The sequence below is a fragment of the Cavia porcellus genome, unplaced genomic scaffold (genome assembly GCF_034190915.1).
Source record: "Cavia porcellus strain 051 isolate PalLab524CR breed Dunkin Hartley unplaced genomic scaffold, mCavPor4.1 scaffold_18, whole genome shotgun sequence".
Lineage (NCBI taxonomy): Eukaryota > Metazoa > Chordata > Mammalia > Rodentia > Caviidae > Cavia > Cavia porcellus.
Genome location: NW_026947501.1, coordinates 38,862,988 through 38,879,412, shown reverse-complemented (window position 1 = coordinate 38,879,412; position 16,425 = coordinate 38,862,988). Strand labels below are relative to the sequence as shown.

Here is a 16,425-nt window from a genome sequence, read left to right as displayed (position 1 = left end):
TATTTTTTAAAAAATTTAAGCCACGGCCGGCCGGTGTTGGTGGTACATGCCTGTAATTCCAGCAGTTGGAAGATTGCCATGAGTTCAAGACCAGCCTGGGCTAGCGAATTCAAGGCCAGCCTAAACTATACAGTGAGACCTTGTCTCAGAGAAGGAAGGAAGGAAGGAAGGAAGGAAGGAAGGAAGGAAGGAAGGAAGGAAGGAAAGAGAGAGAAAATTCAAGCAAGAAGAAAGTTACAAAGAGTTCTAAAATCCCACCACTTTCAGAGTGGTTCTCAGGGTTCAGTGAAATAACCTGTGCAAAGGCCCAGCTCAGAGCCTGGCACCGCATCTGTACAGACATCAGCCTGGTCCTCCCAGCCCACCTGTCACAGGGGGAGGTTGGGCCAGGCGGTCTCTGACTTCAGCTCCCCCAGCATCCTGTTATTCTCAGGCAGTGGATGACAGGAAAAATTCATGTGAGGACAAGGACATTTCCTGGACAGAAATACTCACCATGATGTCCTCCAGGGCAGGAAACTGTCTAAAAAACATAGTCCTCAAACTTCTTTTGGGATTCCAGAAGAAAGAGTGCTTCTCCCAATCAAGCTTCGCTGGTGACCTTTATAAAGTGTCATGTCTCCCTAAAGTATCACTCTTCCAAAGTGGCACCTTCCGTTTATACACAGCTTTGCAACTTGCAAAGAGATGTTTTTAGCTGTTCTCTTTTTCTAATCTTCATAAGAAGCCTTTAGAGCCACGGTGTGGTCACTGTCCTGCCAGGGATATTACGCTCATCAGTCCCTCTGCTGCCTGCTGCTGCCTGCAGAGGGCGGATGCCTGCAAAGCCCACCTGCATTCCCAGCTGCCCTGCATGTTCCCAGCCTAGCCAGCAGGTCCCCACTCAGTCCCCACTCTGCAGTCTTGTTCTGGGTTCTGTTATTTGTCAAAGTCAAGAGGGCTGGAAGGGCAGCTACTGGATAGCTCCTTGTATGGAAATAGTTACTGACAGATAAATGTAAAGACAAGATGCCTGGGTGGTGGGCAGACGAGCCTTGCAAAAACACATCCAAAGAGGGCTGCATCAGCAGTTCTGTCTCCCCAGGCTCCTCAAAAACACTCAGCCCGATAGAGAGTAGGAAACAGAGAGAGAGAGCTCTTTAGCAAATGGGACCAAAAGATGGAGGGTAGGCGGGATGGAGAAGAGATCATAAAAAGAACCGAGATGCGCTAGGTACTTGTATCAACTTCCCATGATGAATGTGATTGTTATGTACCCCAAAGGTGTGCTAATTAAAAAAAATCAGCTTTCAAGATTTCCTGTTCCATAACTCACATGACAAGGTACATACACACCCCTCACCCAGGATGCATTTCCAGCCTCTGGCTGTGTCCACACTCTTTCTGAATTTGAGGGTGATTTTGGAAAATGTAACAGTACAGCTGCCAGCAGGCACATCGGCACTTCTTACCTCTGCACCTAGAACTGCCAGATTAAAGGCATAAATTCCAGATCTCCTGTGGTTTTGTTTTATTTTGTTTTGTTTTTGTGGTACTGGGAATCGAGCTCACAACCTCAAGCTTGCCAAGCAGGCGCTTATGCCACTGACCTAAAGCCCTGGCCCTCCTGTGGTTTTCTTCTCAAGTACAAACCTTGATGGTGGTAACCTGAATATTTTGATAAATACTCGCTCACTTTCTGAACGAATTGCTCAGGAATCTCTCTAATCCTTTTATTAAATTATTTCCATTTATAGCACCCTGTGTCCTCCAGTGCCCACTCCCCAGCTGTTATCCGATGAAAGGGCACACGAATGTGCTGGCTGGTGTCTGCCAGGGCTCACGCTGGCTGCCCCACATGCGGCTCACACAGATTTACACGGGCTGAAAGCCCAACTGTCCCCATTCAATGGCAGAAGCTCCCAACTAGTTCAGTTTTCAAAAACAGACTGGTTGGCATTAATTTTTTTAAAACTACTCCAGTTTTTTATCATATTCCCCTCAGTTTTTCCTCTACACACATATATGCATACTCTCCTGGATACTTTTAACTTATTTTTTAATTGTGCTGGATATTTTTTAATTTGCATTAGTAAGTGTCTGCAGCATACAATGATTCTATTTATCAGGGGGAGCTGGTACAGGCACATAATAAATACATCATTAGTTCTTTTTACTTTCCCTTCTTCTCCCCTTGCTCCATCTCTGGGTCTCCTTCACTTTTCAAAAAGATCTATAATGGTGCCTCGGCTCATGAACTCGATTTTCTGCATGATTCTGGTTGCAAACTGAACTGGATGAGAACCCAATCAAATTTCCTCACAAAGTCATCACTGAGTGGAATTGAATTTGATTTGGTGCATATCAAATTCAGCGTGCCACTAGAATTGTGGAAAGAATCAAGTTCATGAACTGAGGTACCACAGAATCTCTGTTCCCTATTTTATTTCGCTTTTTAATTTACTTATACTTTAAGTTCCTCATATAAGAGAAACCATGATTTTTTTTTTTTTTTTTTTGTGACAGGATCTCATTATGCAATTCAGGCTGGTCTTAAACTCACTACGTAGCCCAGGATGGCCTCGAACTTGCAGCAATTCTCTTGCTTCAGCCTCCTGAGTGCTGGGGTTACAGGCATGTGCTACCACACCCAGCAACCATGCAGTATTTAAACTGTGTATCTGATTTACTTCACTTACCGTTATGGCCTCAATGCTTGTAAATTCTTAACCAGAATCACCTTGGAACTGGTCCCATTTTTATTTGAAGAACTTAAAAAGGGGACTAGGATTGTAGTTAGTGGTAAGGAGCTGCCTAGCACATGCAAGATCCTAGGTTCAATTCCTGGGGGCAGTGGAAAGCTAAAAAACCCAGGACAAATCTCTGTACTTCTTAATGTATGCTGACATTTCATGATGAATAGGATTAATCTAGAAAATGTATATTTTTGGCTGAATAATAGCCTCCCAAAATGACCATACCATAATGCCTACAGCCGGGGAACTTGTCACCTTATATGGCAAAAGGATTTTGCAAACATAATTAAGGAGGGGAACCTTGAGACAGGTGCAGCATCCTGATTCTCCAGGGAGATCCAGTGTCACCACAGAGTCTCACAGAGGAGGCAGGGGCTCAGGGTGGGCAAGATGCTACTGCTGGCTTTCAAGAGGCAGGATAAAGACCAGGAGTCTTTTTCCTGCTTGTGGGCAGCTGCAAGACACTGGAGACAGCAAAGAAACAGAAAACTGAACCTGGTTTAAACGTCTAACATCTGGAACTATAAGACAGTAAATTTATGTTGCATGAAGTCACCGTGGTCATGGTAACTTATTATAGCAATAAGAAACTAACACGTCGACTTATTATAATAAACACTTGGTCCTTTTTTGAATCATGTATATATTCTTATTTCTTAGCTATGAATTTCTGGGATCTAACAATTCTCAGGCCCTAGAATGAGTTCTTGATTCTTCTGAAACTGATAGTGGATGCTCTTTCTTTTAATACAACTAAATATTGTTTATTGTTCCTACAAACAGAATAAAATTAAGTAGACTACTTTTCGGGTAACAAGCAGTAAACAGTGATGACTTTGGGAGGATACAGCGGGATTCTATCTAGCGCTGTTCCTCACCCACAGGGATCCAAACCCCCTCCAGACCTCTCAGTTTCTCCATCCATCAGAGAGGATTAAATAAATCCAGTGGTGCTCAACCTTCTGGTTGGAGGGCCATTTGAAAGTGATGAAAACTACAGATTTTCTAACAGAAATAGAAAGCATGTGTGCCCACCACCCCCACAAACTTCTGGTTAATGGTATTTCCCCAGCAAGAATCCATGGGTGCAGGTTAGGAATCCCTAGGCTAACCTAGGTATAACGGTACACACCTATAATCTCAGCATTTGGGAGGCCGAGGAGCAGGATGGTCAATGAGTTTGAGGCCAGCCTGCATTAAACAGTGAGTACAAAACCAGGCTGAACTACATAAGGAGTCCTTGTCTCAAAAAATTAAAAAAATAAAAAATAAAACCCTGGCTAAATAGATTCTACATTCAAGCATCTGAGACTGTCAAAAGGAATAATTGAGTAGTATTTTGCCATTTAGTCTCTCCCATAACAACTATTTCTGTGCCATTTCTTGTATTTGATTTTAAATTAAAATAATAATAACTTTAAAAAGCTCTCTCCTCCTGTTTACCTAGCACTCCTCTCTTACCTCATGGAGCCTTGTGCATGAATTGAAAAAATCCCACTGCCTGTAGAATCTCAGACTGAAAGGGACCTTCGTCCCAATTCTGTTTCTGCCTCCTGCCTCTGTACAGCACCCTTGCCAGCTCTTCATCAGGAGATGCTGAACAGCCTCCAAAATAACCCATCCATCTACAGAGAGCTCCCACAAAACCATCCTGCCCACCAAGAATATGAGTTCAGTGTCCAGGCTGCCACCTTCCCCAGAGCACAGTATGTTATGACTCCCATTTTATGTATTTATTGTGGGTTTTTGCCTATGTTTGTGTCCCTTTTCTTTTTGAGACAGGGTCTTGCTGTGTAGTTGCATCTTGCCTTGAATTCATTATGTAGCCCAGGCTGGCCTTGAGATCACAGTGATCCTCCCACCTCAGCCTCCCAAGTGCTGAGATTCTAGGCATACATCACCACCCCCACCTTCGTTTAAAACATTTTTTAAATGATCTCTTTTTTATCTTCTTCCATCTTTTGTCTTGTTTTGTGGTGCTAAGAATCAAATCCAGGGCCTAGTGATGCTAAGATTGATTCTACCATTGAGTGACGTCTACAACCCCCTCATCACCATTTTAAAGATCATTTACCCCAATCGTTCTACTTTTTATTACCTTTGTAGTAATAATACACTTATATAGCATTTAACTGCAAAGTTTTTGGAGTTATTCAAATGAATGATAAATTATTTGTAATAACAAAAGCATGGATACAGCCTAAATGTCTATTATGAGCAAATGGTAGAACATGCAGTCCTTACATACTATGTCTCTGAGGAGTGTATAATTGTACAGAAGATGTCTAAATTATTAACGGAAAAATAGCCTAGGACCCAAATATGTAGTACAAAGGAGTGAAATTGTGTGGTACAAATCATTTGACTTTTTGAAACAGAGTCTTGCGATATAGTTCATGCTGGCCTCGAATTTGCTATATATACAGGCTGATTTTGAACTCACAGCATCCTCCTGCCTCAGCCTCTTGAGTTCTGGGATTACAGGTATGTGCCATCACAGCCAGCTATGAAGCTATTGTAAAACAAGCTAGAAGAAAAGAACCAAACATTAAGAGCAGTTGTTGTCGTGTGATGATATATTGCTTCTTTCTGCATTTTCTAAAATAAGAATATGTTCCTGGGAGACAACACATCACTCTAAACATTCTTGATTTTTTTTTCTTTTTTGGCCAGAGAAGTGTACCAGGAATCAAACTCGGGACCTTGTACATGCCAGGGAGGTGCTTTACCACTAAGCTAAATCCCTAGCCCTAAACATTCCTGAGAGGGAAACTGATTGGCTGCTTTGATTTTGGAGAATCAGAAACACCAAATGGAGGTGTTCATTTAAGGTCAGGTGGCAACTCAGTGACAGAACAAAGATCAGTGTTCGCATTTCTAAATTTCTGTGTTTTAACTGGATCTAGCTGACCCCCTACCTGCCCTCACGCCCCCTCTGACTGACGTGTACCTAAATCAGTAAAATAAAACAACGTCCCCTGAAGAGCTATGACTGTCATCTCAACTCTTGATATTCTGTAGGTGGTGATGAGCCTTGTGTTCCAATTCCCTGCCTTTTCCCTAGAGGTCTTGGTGAGGGGGCAGTCAAGAGAATCTGAATGCTAACCAAGTCATCGATGAAAAGCAGCACCCACGCCCAGGGTGGCTGGGACAACAAGCCAATCACAGAGCCTGGATTATGTGAGCTGATGTTAATTCAGACCACATAGCTATCAGGCTGCCCACTTCAATTTTGGACTCGGAAATTGTCATTTTAATGAAATCACCATGGAGAATTTTTTTTAAAGATTTGGTGGTCCCATTTGGATAAGACTGTGGAGAAATGGAAATATAAATTTAATAACACCTCTTAAAGCTGAAAACAACATAGCCTATGCTCCAGCAATCCCCCTCCTGGTCTATATCCTAGAGAGCAACCCCACATTGGCAGAAGTAGACTTGGGAAAGCATTCTGATTGCAGAAGTGTTCGGTTTTATATAAAAAAAGTAAGCTATTAATCGTTTGTCATTGGCAAGTGGATAAATAAATTTTACGTATTTATAGAATGGAATCTCCCCAGCAGTTAAAAGTGGTGATGCATATAACACATGAATCAATATGGATAGCCCCACAAAAGAAAGAGATCTGTGAGGGTTGAAAGAAATATCTATAGTTATATCATTCTCACAAGAGTAGACATCAAAAATATGTCCAGGGAAAAGAGCAAGATCTAAAATGAAAGATGAAGTATACCATTTCTATAAATATAAATATAAATATATATATATATATATATATATATATATAATAAACTACCCCTGCCTATTTCAACAAGTGCAGACACATGTAATTCTATAAGAACATTCTAGAAAGAAACACATTTAAATCAATACAGGGCTTACTTGTTGTCAGCAATCACTTTATCCTCTAATATATTTATATGGATTTTAATATCCCAAAAAGATCTAAAAAGAGATCTCTGTAAGAGTTCCCACAGTGCCCCACCCCCACCCCACCAAACTCTCAACCAAACCAACTAATGTCAGGAGAAAGTGTCCCAAAGCCCTCGCTCACCTTTCCAGCCCTTTGGGGGATCACAGAAAGTCACTGGGCAATGGCTTCTTGCAAAAAAAAAAAAAAAGTTACACAAGAAAACAGTGGTCAAAAGTGCCATCATGTTAAAATAAAAAAATAAATAAAGACTCCATCAACTCTGGTCCTTCTCCCATGGTGCTGGAGCTAGAGCACTGTGGAGTTTGGTACCATCCAAGCCAACAGTGGGACGGGAACCCCCACATTTTCATACCTGTCAAAAACCACCGCAGAGTAGGCCCGCTCGGCAAAGATGACGTCCGCAGCCCAGAACTCCTTCGTGGCCTTCAGACCTCTGCCTTTGCCCTCGGAAGTGAAGATCTCCACGTTTTCCATGCCCCCTATTGTCATCGCAGGGTCGGTGCGGCCAGCTCGGTGGGTCCTTCACTGTGCCAAGCCTCTTGTGTCGGCCTCTATTTCAGCACCTTCAGCATCCCAAAGAGCAGGACTATAAATGGACCGGCCACCTCCCCTTCCCACCCCCTCTGGGCCCCTGGGCTTTCACCTCCCCCTTCACCGGGGTTCCTAGAGTCAGGGACAGAACAGCGAGGAGGATAGTGACCCGGGGACAGTCTCATTCATCACTCCACGGAGCTAACAGGGCAGAAAATAGCTAAGGGCTACTGTGGTCAGTCCTGGGATGGGGCCTGACAAGTTAACCAAAGCTGCTTTGCAAGAAGTAACTGTCCGCGAGTGCTGGGCTCTGGACTGCAGTCAGATTCCCGCTGGAACTGAGCACTTGGTCACTCAGATATTTTTAGCAACCAGATGCCTCTGTCCATCAAAAGCAGACAGCTGGAGTGGCCCAAGAAAAGAGCCGAGGTGATATTAGCTGTTCTGGGACCCTTCAGCTGTCAGGCTCACACTTCCTCAACTAAGACGGGCCCAAGAGTCTCCTCCTGTGGGGACAGCCTGCAGGACGAAGCAGAAGCTGGACTGAGCCCTCCGGCATATGTGGGGCAGAACTATGGGAGTTCTCAGGGGCCCTCCTCCTTCCCAATATAACCTGAAGGTCCTACAGCACCCCAGCCACGGTATGGAGGTCTGAGGGGCTCTTAGCTTCACTAAGGACACAAGTATGCCGGATACAGGCAAGGTGGACTTGGAAACTAACAACCCCTTCTCTATGTTTCTATCAATTTCCTTGAAGCATACATCTGGTACCAGGGATGCTAGCATGCTCTGTGCTGCTTCTTAGCCTGGAGGATTTTACAGGCATGGTTTGAACAAAACCCCACTTACAGGCCCCATTGAACTAAACATCATTCTTCTTGGCCATCGAGCAGAACTTACACTACAGTGGAAAAGAAAGACACTTGCAGATCTGCAGCCGTGGCTTGCCTTCCATGTGATATCACAGTTTCTAGATGCACTTTGTTGTGCTTTGAATGCAGATCCTGAAGTCCACGCGTTGGCCCATGCACAGTGTGAGCACAGATGCATCAAAGTGGTGATTAGCTCTGAGGGTTGCACCCTCGTGACTGGATTAATGCCATCATCAAGGGTGACTTATGTGGGCAATGGGTTCCTTATAAAAGAAGAATCCCTGGTATCAGGCTGGGTTTGGTGGTGCACGCCCATAATCCTAGCACTCAGGAGGCAGAGGCAGGAGGATCAAAATGAGTTCAAGGCCAGCATTGGCTACATAGTGAGTTCGAAGCCAGCCTAGACTTCACAGAAAGACCCTGTCTCAAAAAAAAAAAAGTGGGAGGTCTCTCAAAAAATGCAGTGGTTAAATCTTGAACTTCGTAGCCTCTAGAACTATAAGCCAATAACATTTTATCATCATATATTGCCCAATCCTTGTACTATGTTACAGTGGTACAAGTGCGCTAAGACAAACCAATTTATGGGGTATCCTGTGTCCTGGATCTTTGTGGGTACAGTATCTCATAAGCACTGTCTCCCGCTTGCCCCCCCCCCCACTTCTGCCTGGAGATCAAACTCAAGACCTCGAACTTGCCCAGCAGGCACTTATGCCACTGAGCTAAATCCCCAGTCTGAGTATTGCTGTCTGAGTCAAATACACCTGACCTTGAATTTTAAGCCTGCTATTACCACCTTGAGACAGACTGTTCAAGGCAAGGATGATCATTTCTACTTCCCTGGAGTGTTATGAAGTTTAAGTGTGATAATATGCATAAGGACATGACACAGCACTCAGAATTTTATAAAATATTCATTAAAAGATGGCTATTTATTTATCCTCTAATGTTTCCTCCCTAACTATTAGGATGTATCAAAATTCTAGTGTCTTCAAACAAGTTGTATCTCTTCCAAAATTCCTTTGACTCTTGGAAGCACGTCAAAAATCTTCATGAACTCATTTTTAGACTGTAAGAGCATACATCCTGGTTTTTTAGATCAAAATGTGTATCCCATCAGAGCCAAAGAATCAGTGACTTCTGATGAATCTCGAAGAGCAAACCAACTTAGACGTGTAAGGCTTGTACCTCTAGAAAAGTAAACATCACATGCTCCCAAGGGAAAATAAATGGCAGGAAGGAGTTTTTTGATGCAAGTTAACTTCCTGAATTCACATTGCTTGACAGCTCCAGGCTCTGCCACTGTAGTCTCAGCCTGGTCTTCTGTAGACTGGAACAGGGTCAACCCAAACCACAATCAAGGACGCAATCAACCCTCTCTGAGACCAGAAAGAGATGAAGCAGCAACTGAAAGCGTTAATTATATTCGTGAGCACCACCCACCCAGAACCTCAATTACAGTATTATTAAAGCACAGCAGGCAGAGCATCAGTCACCCAAAAACATCCAGGTCCAAATCCCCAGAGCTATGACCGTGTTGCCAGTGGATTGAATGTTTCCCCCAAAACTCATGTTGACAAGTCCCCATTATGAGGAATGAAGAAGGTGGAAACAGCCCAGTCTTGGTGTCTGGAGGTGGGACCTGTGGGAAGTGGTTAGGTTAAATAAGGACCTAAAGGCAGGGCCCTGAGCCAGCTGGACCATGGAGTTCCAAGAGGACGGAGACCGGAGGGAGGATGCTCTGTTTCGCCACGTGATGCCACGTGACGCCTTCGGTGTCAAGCAAGAAGCACCACTCTAGGCGCAGCCACCTGATCTTGAACCCTCAACCATCAAAACCCCAAGTCAAATAAACTTACTATTTATAAAGTGTGCAGCCTGTGACGTTCAATTATAGCATCAGACTATGGGCTAACACATGGCAAACGTGATTAAGTTAAGGATCAGGAGATGGGGAGATGATCCTGGATTACCCCTGCGGTACCCAGATAATCACAGGCCTCCTTGTAAGAGGGAAACTGAGGGTCAGGGTCAGGGAAGGAGGTGAAGCTGTAGAAACAACAAGCTCAAGTCAGAAATAGAAGGATATGATGTGGCTGAGGTTGAAAGTGGAGGACTGGATCATAAGAAACTAAATTCAGGCACCCTCTATGCAAGGGACCAGAGTCTCACCAGGACCCCAGAGCGGGCACAGCTTTGCCTGCACCTTGACTTCAGCCCCAGAAACCGGCTTCTCACTTCCAGAACTGCAAGACGATGAGTTTATGTTTTTATTTAGCTACTACGTTTGTCATAATCAGTTATAGCAGCAATAGGAAGCTAGCTTATAAAGCATTACACTGTCTTGTGTCACAGTAAATATTAGCTAAAGTCTCCCTGCTGCCTTGAAGTGAAATTCCTACAGAATATAATTTACTAAGTGTTATTCCAAAAAACACATGTAAACTATTAGCCTGCCCTAAGAAGAGAAAACTAAAGTGAAAGTTAACTTATAATACATTAATGTAGTAATTGTGAATTAAGTATGTAAATGTGCTCATTAATCATATTCTTGGATACCATTACACTAAATGTCATGCTAAAATAAGATAGAGATAGAGACTGAGGCAGAAACAGAGAGACAAAGAGAGAGAGAGGGGGAAAACCCAAAGTTGAATCATGTGAAACATGTTTTCTTTTTTAATTTTTTAATTTTTATTAGCACATGCTTGCAGTACACAATGATTACATCCTCTTGGAGAACTGGTCCATAATACATCTTAATTCTTCTTCCATCCCTTTCCCCTCTCCCCTCCCCACCATCTCTCCATCCCCTTCCCATTTACAAAAGTTCTATCATGATTTTGGGGACGCAAATACCACACGGGACATTGCTGTCTGTGCCATGTTTTTTTGAAAGAGTGACTATCCCTTAGTGGAGTTCTGAACCAAAGAAAGTATAACAGTTCTCAACTCATGAGAGGTTGCTTTCTTAGAAAATTCAGTACACATTTAAACTTACAAACACTATCCTGTGACAAGGAGTGTTTGTAAGACAAAAGGAGTGTTCTAGACTCAGAAAATTATAAACAGGTTTTCACTGACCTGAAATGGGCATCATCTGTATACTGGCATTCCTGTGAATGGCAGATGGTCTTCATTGCACACGGCTGCTCTCCATTTCCTAGCACTTCTACAATCTCTGGCCAGGGTGAGGAGTCAGAGGGCATTGGCACCTGTCCCCAGGCTGGTGGTGGGGAGGGGAAACGGGCCGGACTGCACTGCTTAGCAACACAAATCTGGTGAAAGATTTGGTGCCCATCCACCCTCGCCATCACAGTTTTTTGTCTTGTGTTTGTTTTTTGTTGCTGTCATTGTTGCTGAAGCTGTTTTCCAATGGGATTCAAACCTTTCTCAATAGCCCCAGCCTTGGTAATAACATGCGAGAAGCACCCCTAATCATTGCAACACCCAAAAATTCTTCTCACGTTCCTACATAGTGCAGTTGTCTCCATTCAGAACTGCTGGTCTTGGCTGCAACCCCTCCAGGGGCAGAAGCACCAGTGTCTCCTGAGATCCGCGACATGTTGGAACTTAGGATGCTGGGAAACCAAGCAACCAGCCTGACTCCCTGCTACGCAATAGTGAACCTACTGGTGCACAGGGTGAGAGTCAAACATCCCACTTCCCCTGCCCCCTGTTAGCAAATGGGAACCAGAGATCTGAGCATCTCCTGGGAGGTTGACCATAGCAAATAAGGGGGATTTCCTTCTACCATCTCTTTGAAGGCAAATATTTTTATTATTGTTTTGCTTTATTATGATTAATAAAGTACTGCTCTATTCAATATTTTGTTTTGATCAGTTCTATAATGTTCTGTATCTCACTTTATTTTGATATACATGATTGAAAGAACAACTATTATGAAGATAATGAGATATACTCTGATACCTATTACTGTTATCACGGTAACCTGCTGTGAAGTTCTGTACCAATTTCACTACACAGTCTCAGTTGGCTTTTTCTATCTTGTTCTGTTGTATTTTACTACCTTCAAAATAAGATTTTTTAAATAATAATAAAATAAAGAACTGCTGGTCTTTGTCAGCGGGAAAAACAAGTCTGGAGTTTTGAAAAGATTTCTTCTTGCCCTACTGAGATGCTAAGTGGTCGGAGAAGACAGGACGTGAGAGTCTGCTTTGACCACACATACCTCAAAGTATGGAAGAGGAAACTGCTTCATTCCGCGCTTCCTGAGAGACCAAGCCAGGAATAGGCCTGGCAGGACCCAAGTGAGTGACAGCACGGTGAGGTGGCCAGGATGGCAAACTTGAACTTCATAGGCCTTCGGTGTCACGCTGCTATCCCAGAGCCCTCCTCCACTCAAAACGGGTTCCTTTCTTCATGAGTTTCACAGGCATCCGGTCTCCTTCATGTGAGTGGGTAAAGAAAAGAGATGAGAAAGGGATGAAATGAGACGGCTGGAGACGGCTGCTCCAGGGGACAGGAGACTCCACCTAAGGGGACACCGGGAATGGCCGCTGGGGAGCCAGACATGCAGGTGTCACTCTGTCTCTGTTTCAGCACAACTCCCCCACCCCACACACCCACCTGGAACAGAACCATGCTGACCCCAAACCTCCACGGCCTAAAGCAAGTTCAAGGCCGCTGCTGCAGACTGTGCTAACGGAAGCTGATGCCGGGTCCTCTGTCGTGCACCTCGAGAGCAGAAGGTGACATAAGAGGCCAGGAGGAGGGGCTGCTGTGGAAGCACTAGCCACATGCCGGTCCCAAGCGTAGGCTGCAGGTGCGTTCTTAATCTAAGAAGGGGTCTCCACTCAGCCTGCATCCTGAGCAGAACCTGGGTCCAGATGCCACGCTGAAGCCCCAGTTTTGAACTGTAGCCGGGTGTATCCTGAGCCATTCAGCAAATAACCTAACGAAGTCTCAAGAACATGACTGTGGGAAGTAAACCTGTATGATTTGGGGTAAATTCCAAATCGTTGGGACAGTGTGCATAGCTGTATAAACCTTGCAACCTCTAATCTGCCAAACCCTGGAAACCTGCAGTAGTCCCCTGTGTCACCCACTGGCTGAGCCACACGATGGCAGGGATCTCCCTCTAGTGGCAAATTCAGAAACTACAAATTTTAACTCAGGCCTACTCTCAATGACTGGGTTTATCTGACCCCCTATGCACCTGATGCTAAGGATCATTCAGACTGAAGTCCACAGGAGTCCTTAGCTGAGGGCTAAGAACGGTTTGTGCCTTCTTTAGTGGTTGGGAGAGGGAGAATTAAAGAATAATATGATGTGACACATGAAAATTACATAAACTTCAAGTTTCAGTAATTATAAAAGCTTTATTAGAAAAGTAATATTAATTTGTTTGCATATTTTCTTCTATTTCTTCTGGTTGCTGTTATTTTTGGAGACAGGGTCTCACTATGTAGTTATGTATGATTTTATTATGTAGCTCAGGCTGGCCTCAAATTTACAATCCTCCTGCCTCAGCCTACTGAGCACTGGGATTACAAGCATGCACCATCACACCCTGCTACTTGTTCACATGTTTTCTATGCCATTTCCACAAACTACAAAAAAAATGACAAAGTTGAATATTTGCCCCAGAGAACACATGGTCTGCAAATATTTACTAGCCAGCCCTTCATAGAAAATGTCTGCCAACTTTTGCCTAGGCCAGTAATAGCTGAAAGACTGGCAATTCCAAATAGGCCAGGGAGCTCACTACCTCACAGTACATTCACGGGCTGGTCCATTCATTCATTTCATAAGTAATGTGAGAGACACAACCGAAGAGAAAGCTCTTGTACGCACCCAGCACTTGCATTCCATGATGAGAAGTTCCTTTAATATCCACTATGTCCTGCATAATTACATCACTGAAAAAACCTCACATCCTCTCTGGTCCCTGTTCTCACTGGAACAGCATGAAGCTGGGGGTATGACTCAGTGGGAGAGCCCTTACCAGCATGCACGGTACCCAGGGTTCAGACCCCAAGTAAAAGAAAAGAGCATGCTTGCTTCTCTCTTCTTCTCTCTAGCTCTAAGAAATTCTTATCCACAGAGTGCTTTCCTCTAAAGAATTCCTAAAGTAACTTATTCTGCACCTGCCTATCAGCACATCTATCAGGCACCATGATCAGCACTAAGATTCCAAGATACATACAAGTGGAGGATGCGTCTGTAAGACATTGAGCATTTAAGGGACTGGAAGGAGCCTCTGGGGGTAGTTTACAGGGAGACAGGAGGTGAAGAGGAAGTCCTGCCAGCACAGCAATCTGTGCAGACTCAAGGCAGACTTCAGAAAAAGTGGTAGAGAAAGATAAGGAGGAGGAGAAAAGCCAGAAGCAGGGGCGCTCATCTCAGCCCTTCTCAGCAGCTCGGGCAGAGACGTGGAGGAAAGACGGAGACAGAGGCCTACAATCGGCCTGGTATTGTGGGGCTGCAGGCCCACAAGTGTTAGACTTCTCCGTTGTATTCTGGCACCAGAATGTTGCCTTTTATGTCCTGGTGTTCCATACACATTTGAAAGCTCTCCCAACAGCAACAACTGTTTGAATGATTGACAGTATTCTTTGCTTGTATTACCACATTTTCACAGCATTCCCCACCCCCACTGGGTACTGAACTTAAGGCCTTTGCACCGAGCTCCATTCAGCCATTTTTTAAAATGTATTTATTTGTTGATTTATTTTAAGCTGGGGTCTCATTAAGTCACTACACTGCATAAGCTGTGTTCAGACTTGCAATCCTCCAGCCTCAGCCTCCAGTAGTGCTGGGATTACGGGACTGCACCACCAGGCTCAGCTTCTTAGCAGCTTCTGAAGGGAGTATTATCACCATTTTAAAAATGGAGGTTGAGGGAAATAAGGGATATGCTTAAGGTCTCCCACTTCAAAAACAGCAACATCTAAGCATAAACCCTAGGGAAGCTTTTATTCATGTGAACAAGAACATTAAGGCAACACTCTGTAAAACTGGGAAGCAGGGTCAATTTCTAACAAAAATGTCTAGCAATAGATAACCCATATGATGGACAATTACTGAGCCAGGAAAGTGCATAAATTAGAACCCTACATATCAGCATACATTAATATAAGAAAGTGACATTAATATTGAAAATAGTGAGTTAAAAAAATACAAGCTACAAGCCAGGTATGGTGGTGCATGCCTATAATCCTGGCATTCAGAGAGACTGAGTTGTGTCTCTCCAACTAGATTGTTAGTTGGATCAGTGGCTAAGTGAGGAGTCCCATGTAGTATGTACATTATAATCTTCAGAACAAAGAAATGGCCAAAGGAAACTCCGAACTTGATAACTTTGCTTTTATTTACATAACTCTTCGGTGTAGCAGTGTGCTATGTAACAGAACATAAACCTCAAGTACTATACAGTACAGGATAATCACCAAATATTACAGTGCTGTATAAACAGGGTGTACTGTACCAAAAAAAAAACATTGAGATTCTATAAACAACACAAACATGGGCCATAGGTCTGAACAGCAGTTAATTGGGTGTGGCATTAAACGAGGAAAATCTGAGCCCAGTGTAGTGGTATATGCCTGTAATCCAAGCACTCAGGAGGCTGAGGCAGGAGGATAGTTGCAAGTTTGAGACCAACCCGGGCTATAAAAGGAGTTCAGAGTCATTCTGAACTGCACAGCGAGACTTTGCTCAAAAAGACAAAAAATAAAATAAAACGAGGACTACATAATAACAAATGCAAAGCAATGTGCCTGTTACCTTCAGATACATATACAGTAAAAGTCTGAAAAAATGTAGAGGAATGAGAGACACTGAATTCAACACATTACTTCTGAAGAAAAAGGAGCCCGTTAGGACAGAAGGAAAGGGCACTCCAAGAAGAGGAAGCAGCGAGTTGAGAACCTGCAGTAGGGTAGTGTTTACAGGGATTGGCACAGGTTTAATGGGCTGATTCAGAAGAGGAAAGCAGGGTGGGGAGGGAGAAAGGATGAGACTGAGGGTGCTGGGGCGCTGTGGCTTATAACTGGAATCCGTGCTGAGACAGGCAAGCATGAGGCCGGCCTGGGCGCCATAGCGAGTTCAAGAGCAGCCCAAACTACATAGCAGGACCCTGTCTTTAAAAGCAAAGAGGGAGGGAGGGAGGCAGAGACAGTGGGAAAGGGAGAGGAGAAAAAGGAGAGGGAGGAGGAAGGGGAGTCGGAGGGAGAGGGAGCCAGATATCATCCTGGATGAGGAATGAAAAGCCCATGGTAGGACCAATTTCATGTTTCTCAATAGACAATGGGCAGCCAATAACAACCTTAGTGAGAACCCTCGGTAGCACCAGGGAAAGTAGATTAGAGCAGTTGGCATCCAAGGAAGG

The 16,425-nt window shown here is 44.0% G+C and overlaps 1 protein-coding gene across 2 annotated transcripts in view; it reads right to left on the bottom strand.

Annotated features, from left to right (window-relative positions):
* Smyd1 (SET and MYND domain containing 1) overlaps window positions 1–7,512 on the bottom strand; it is a 29,272-nt gene extending 21,760 nt beyond the window's left edge. For both annotated transcript variants that reach the window (XM_003468945.4, XM_003468946.4), the window contains exon 1: window positions 7,022–7,512. In XM_003468945.4, coding sequence (XP_003468993.1) covers window positions 7,022–7,158 — 137 coding nt within the window. In that variant the 5' untranslated portion in view covers window positions 7,159–7,512. The remainder of the gene's footprint in view (window positions 1–7,021) is intronic.
* Window positions 7,513–16,425: the final 8,913 nt, after the last annotated feature.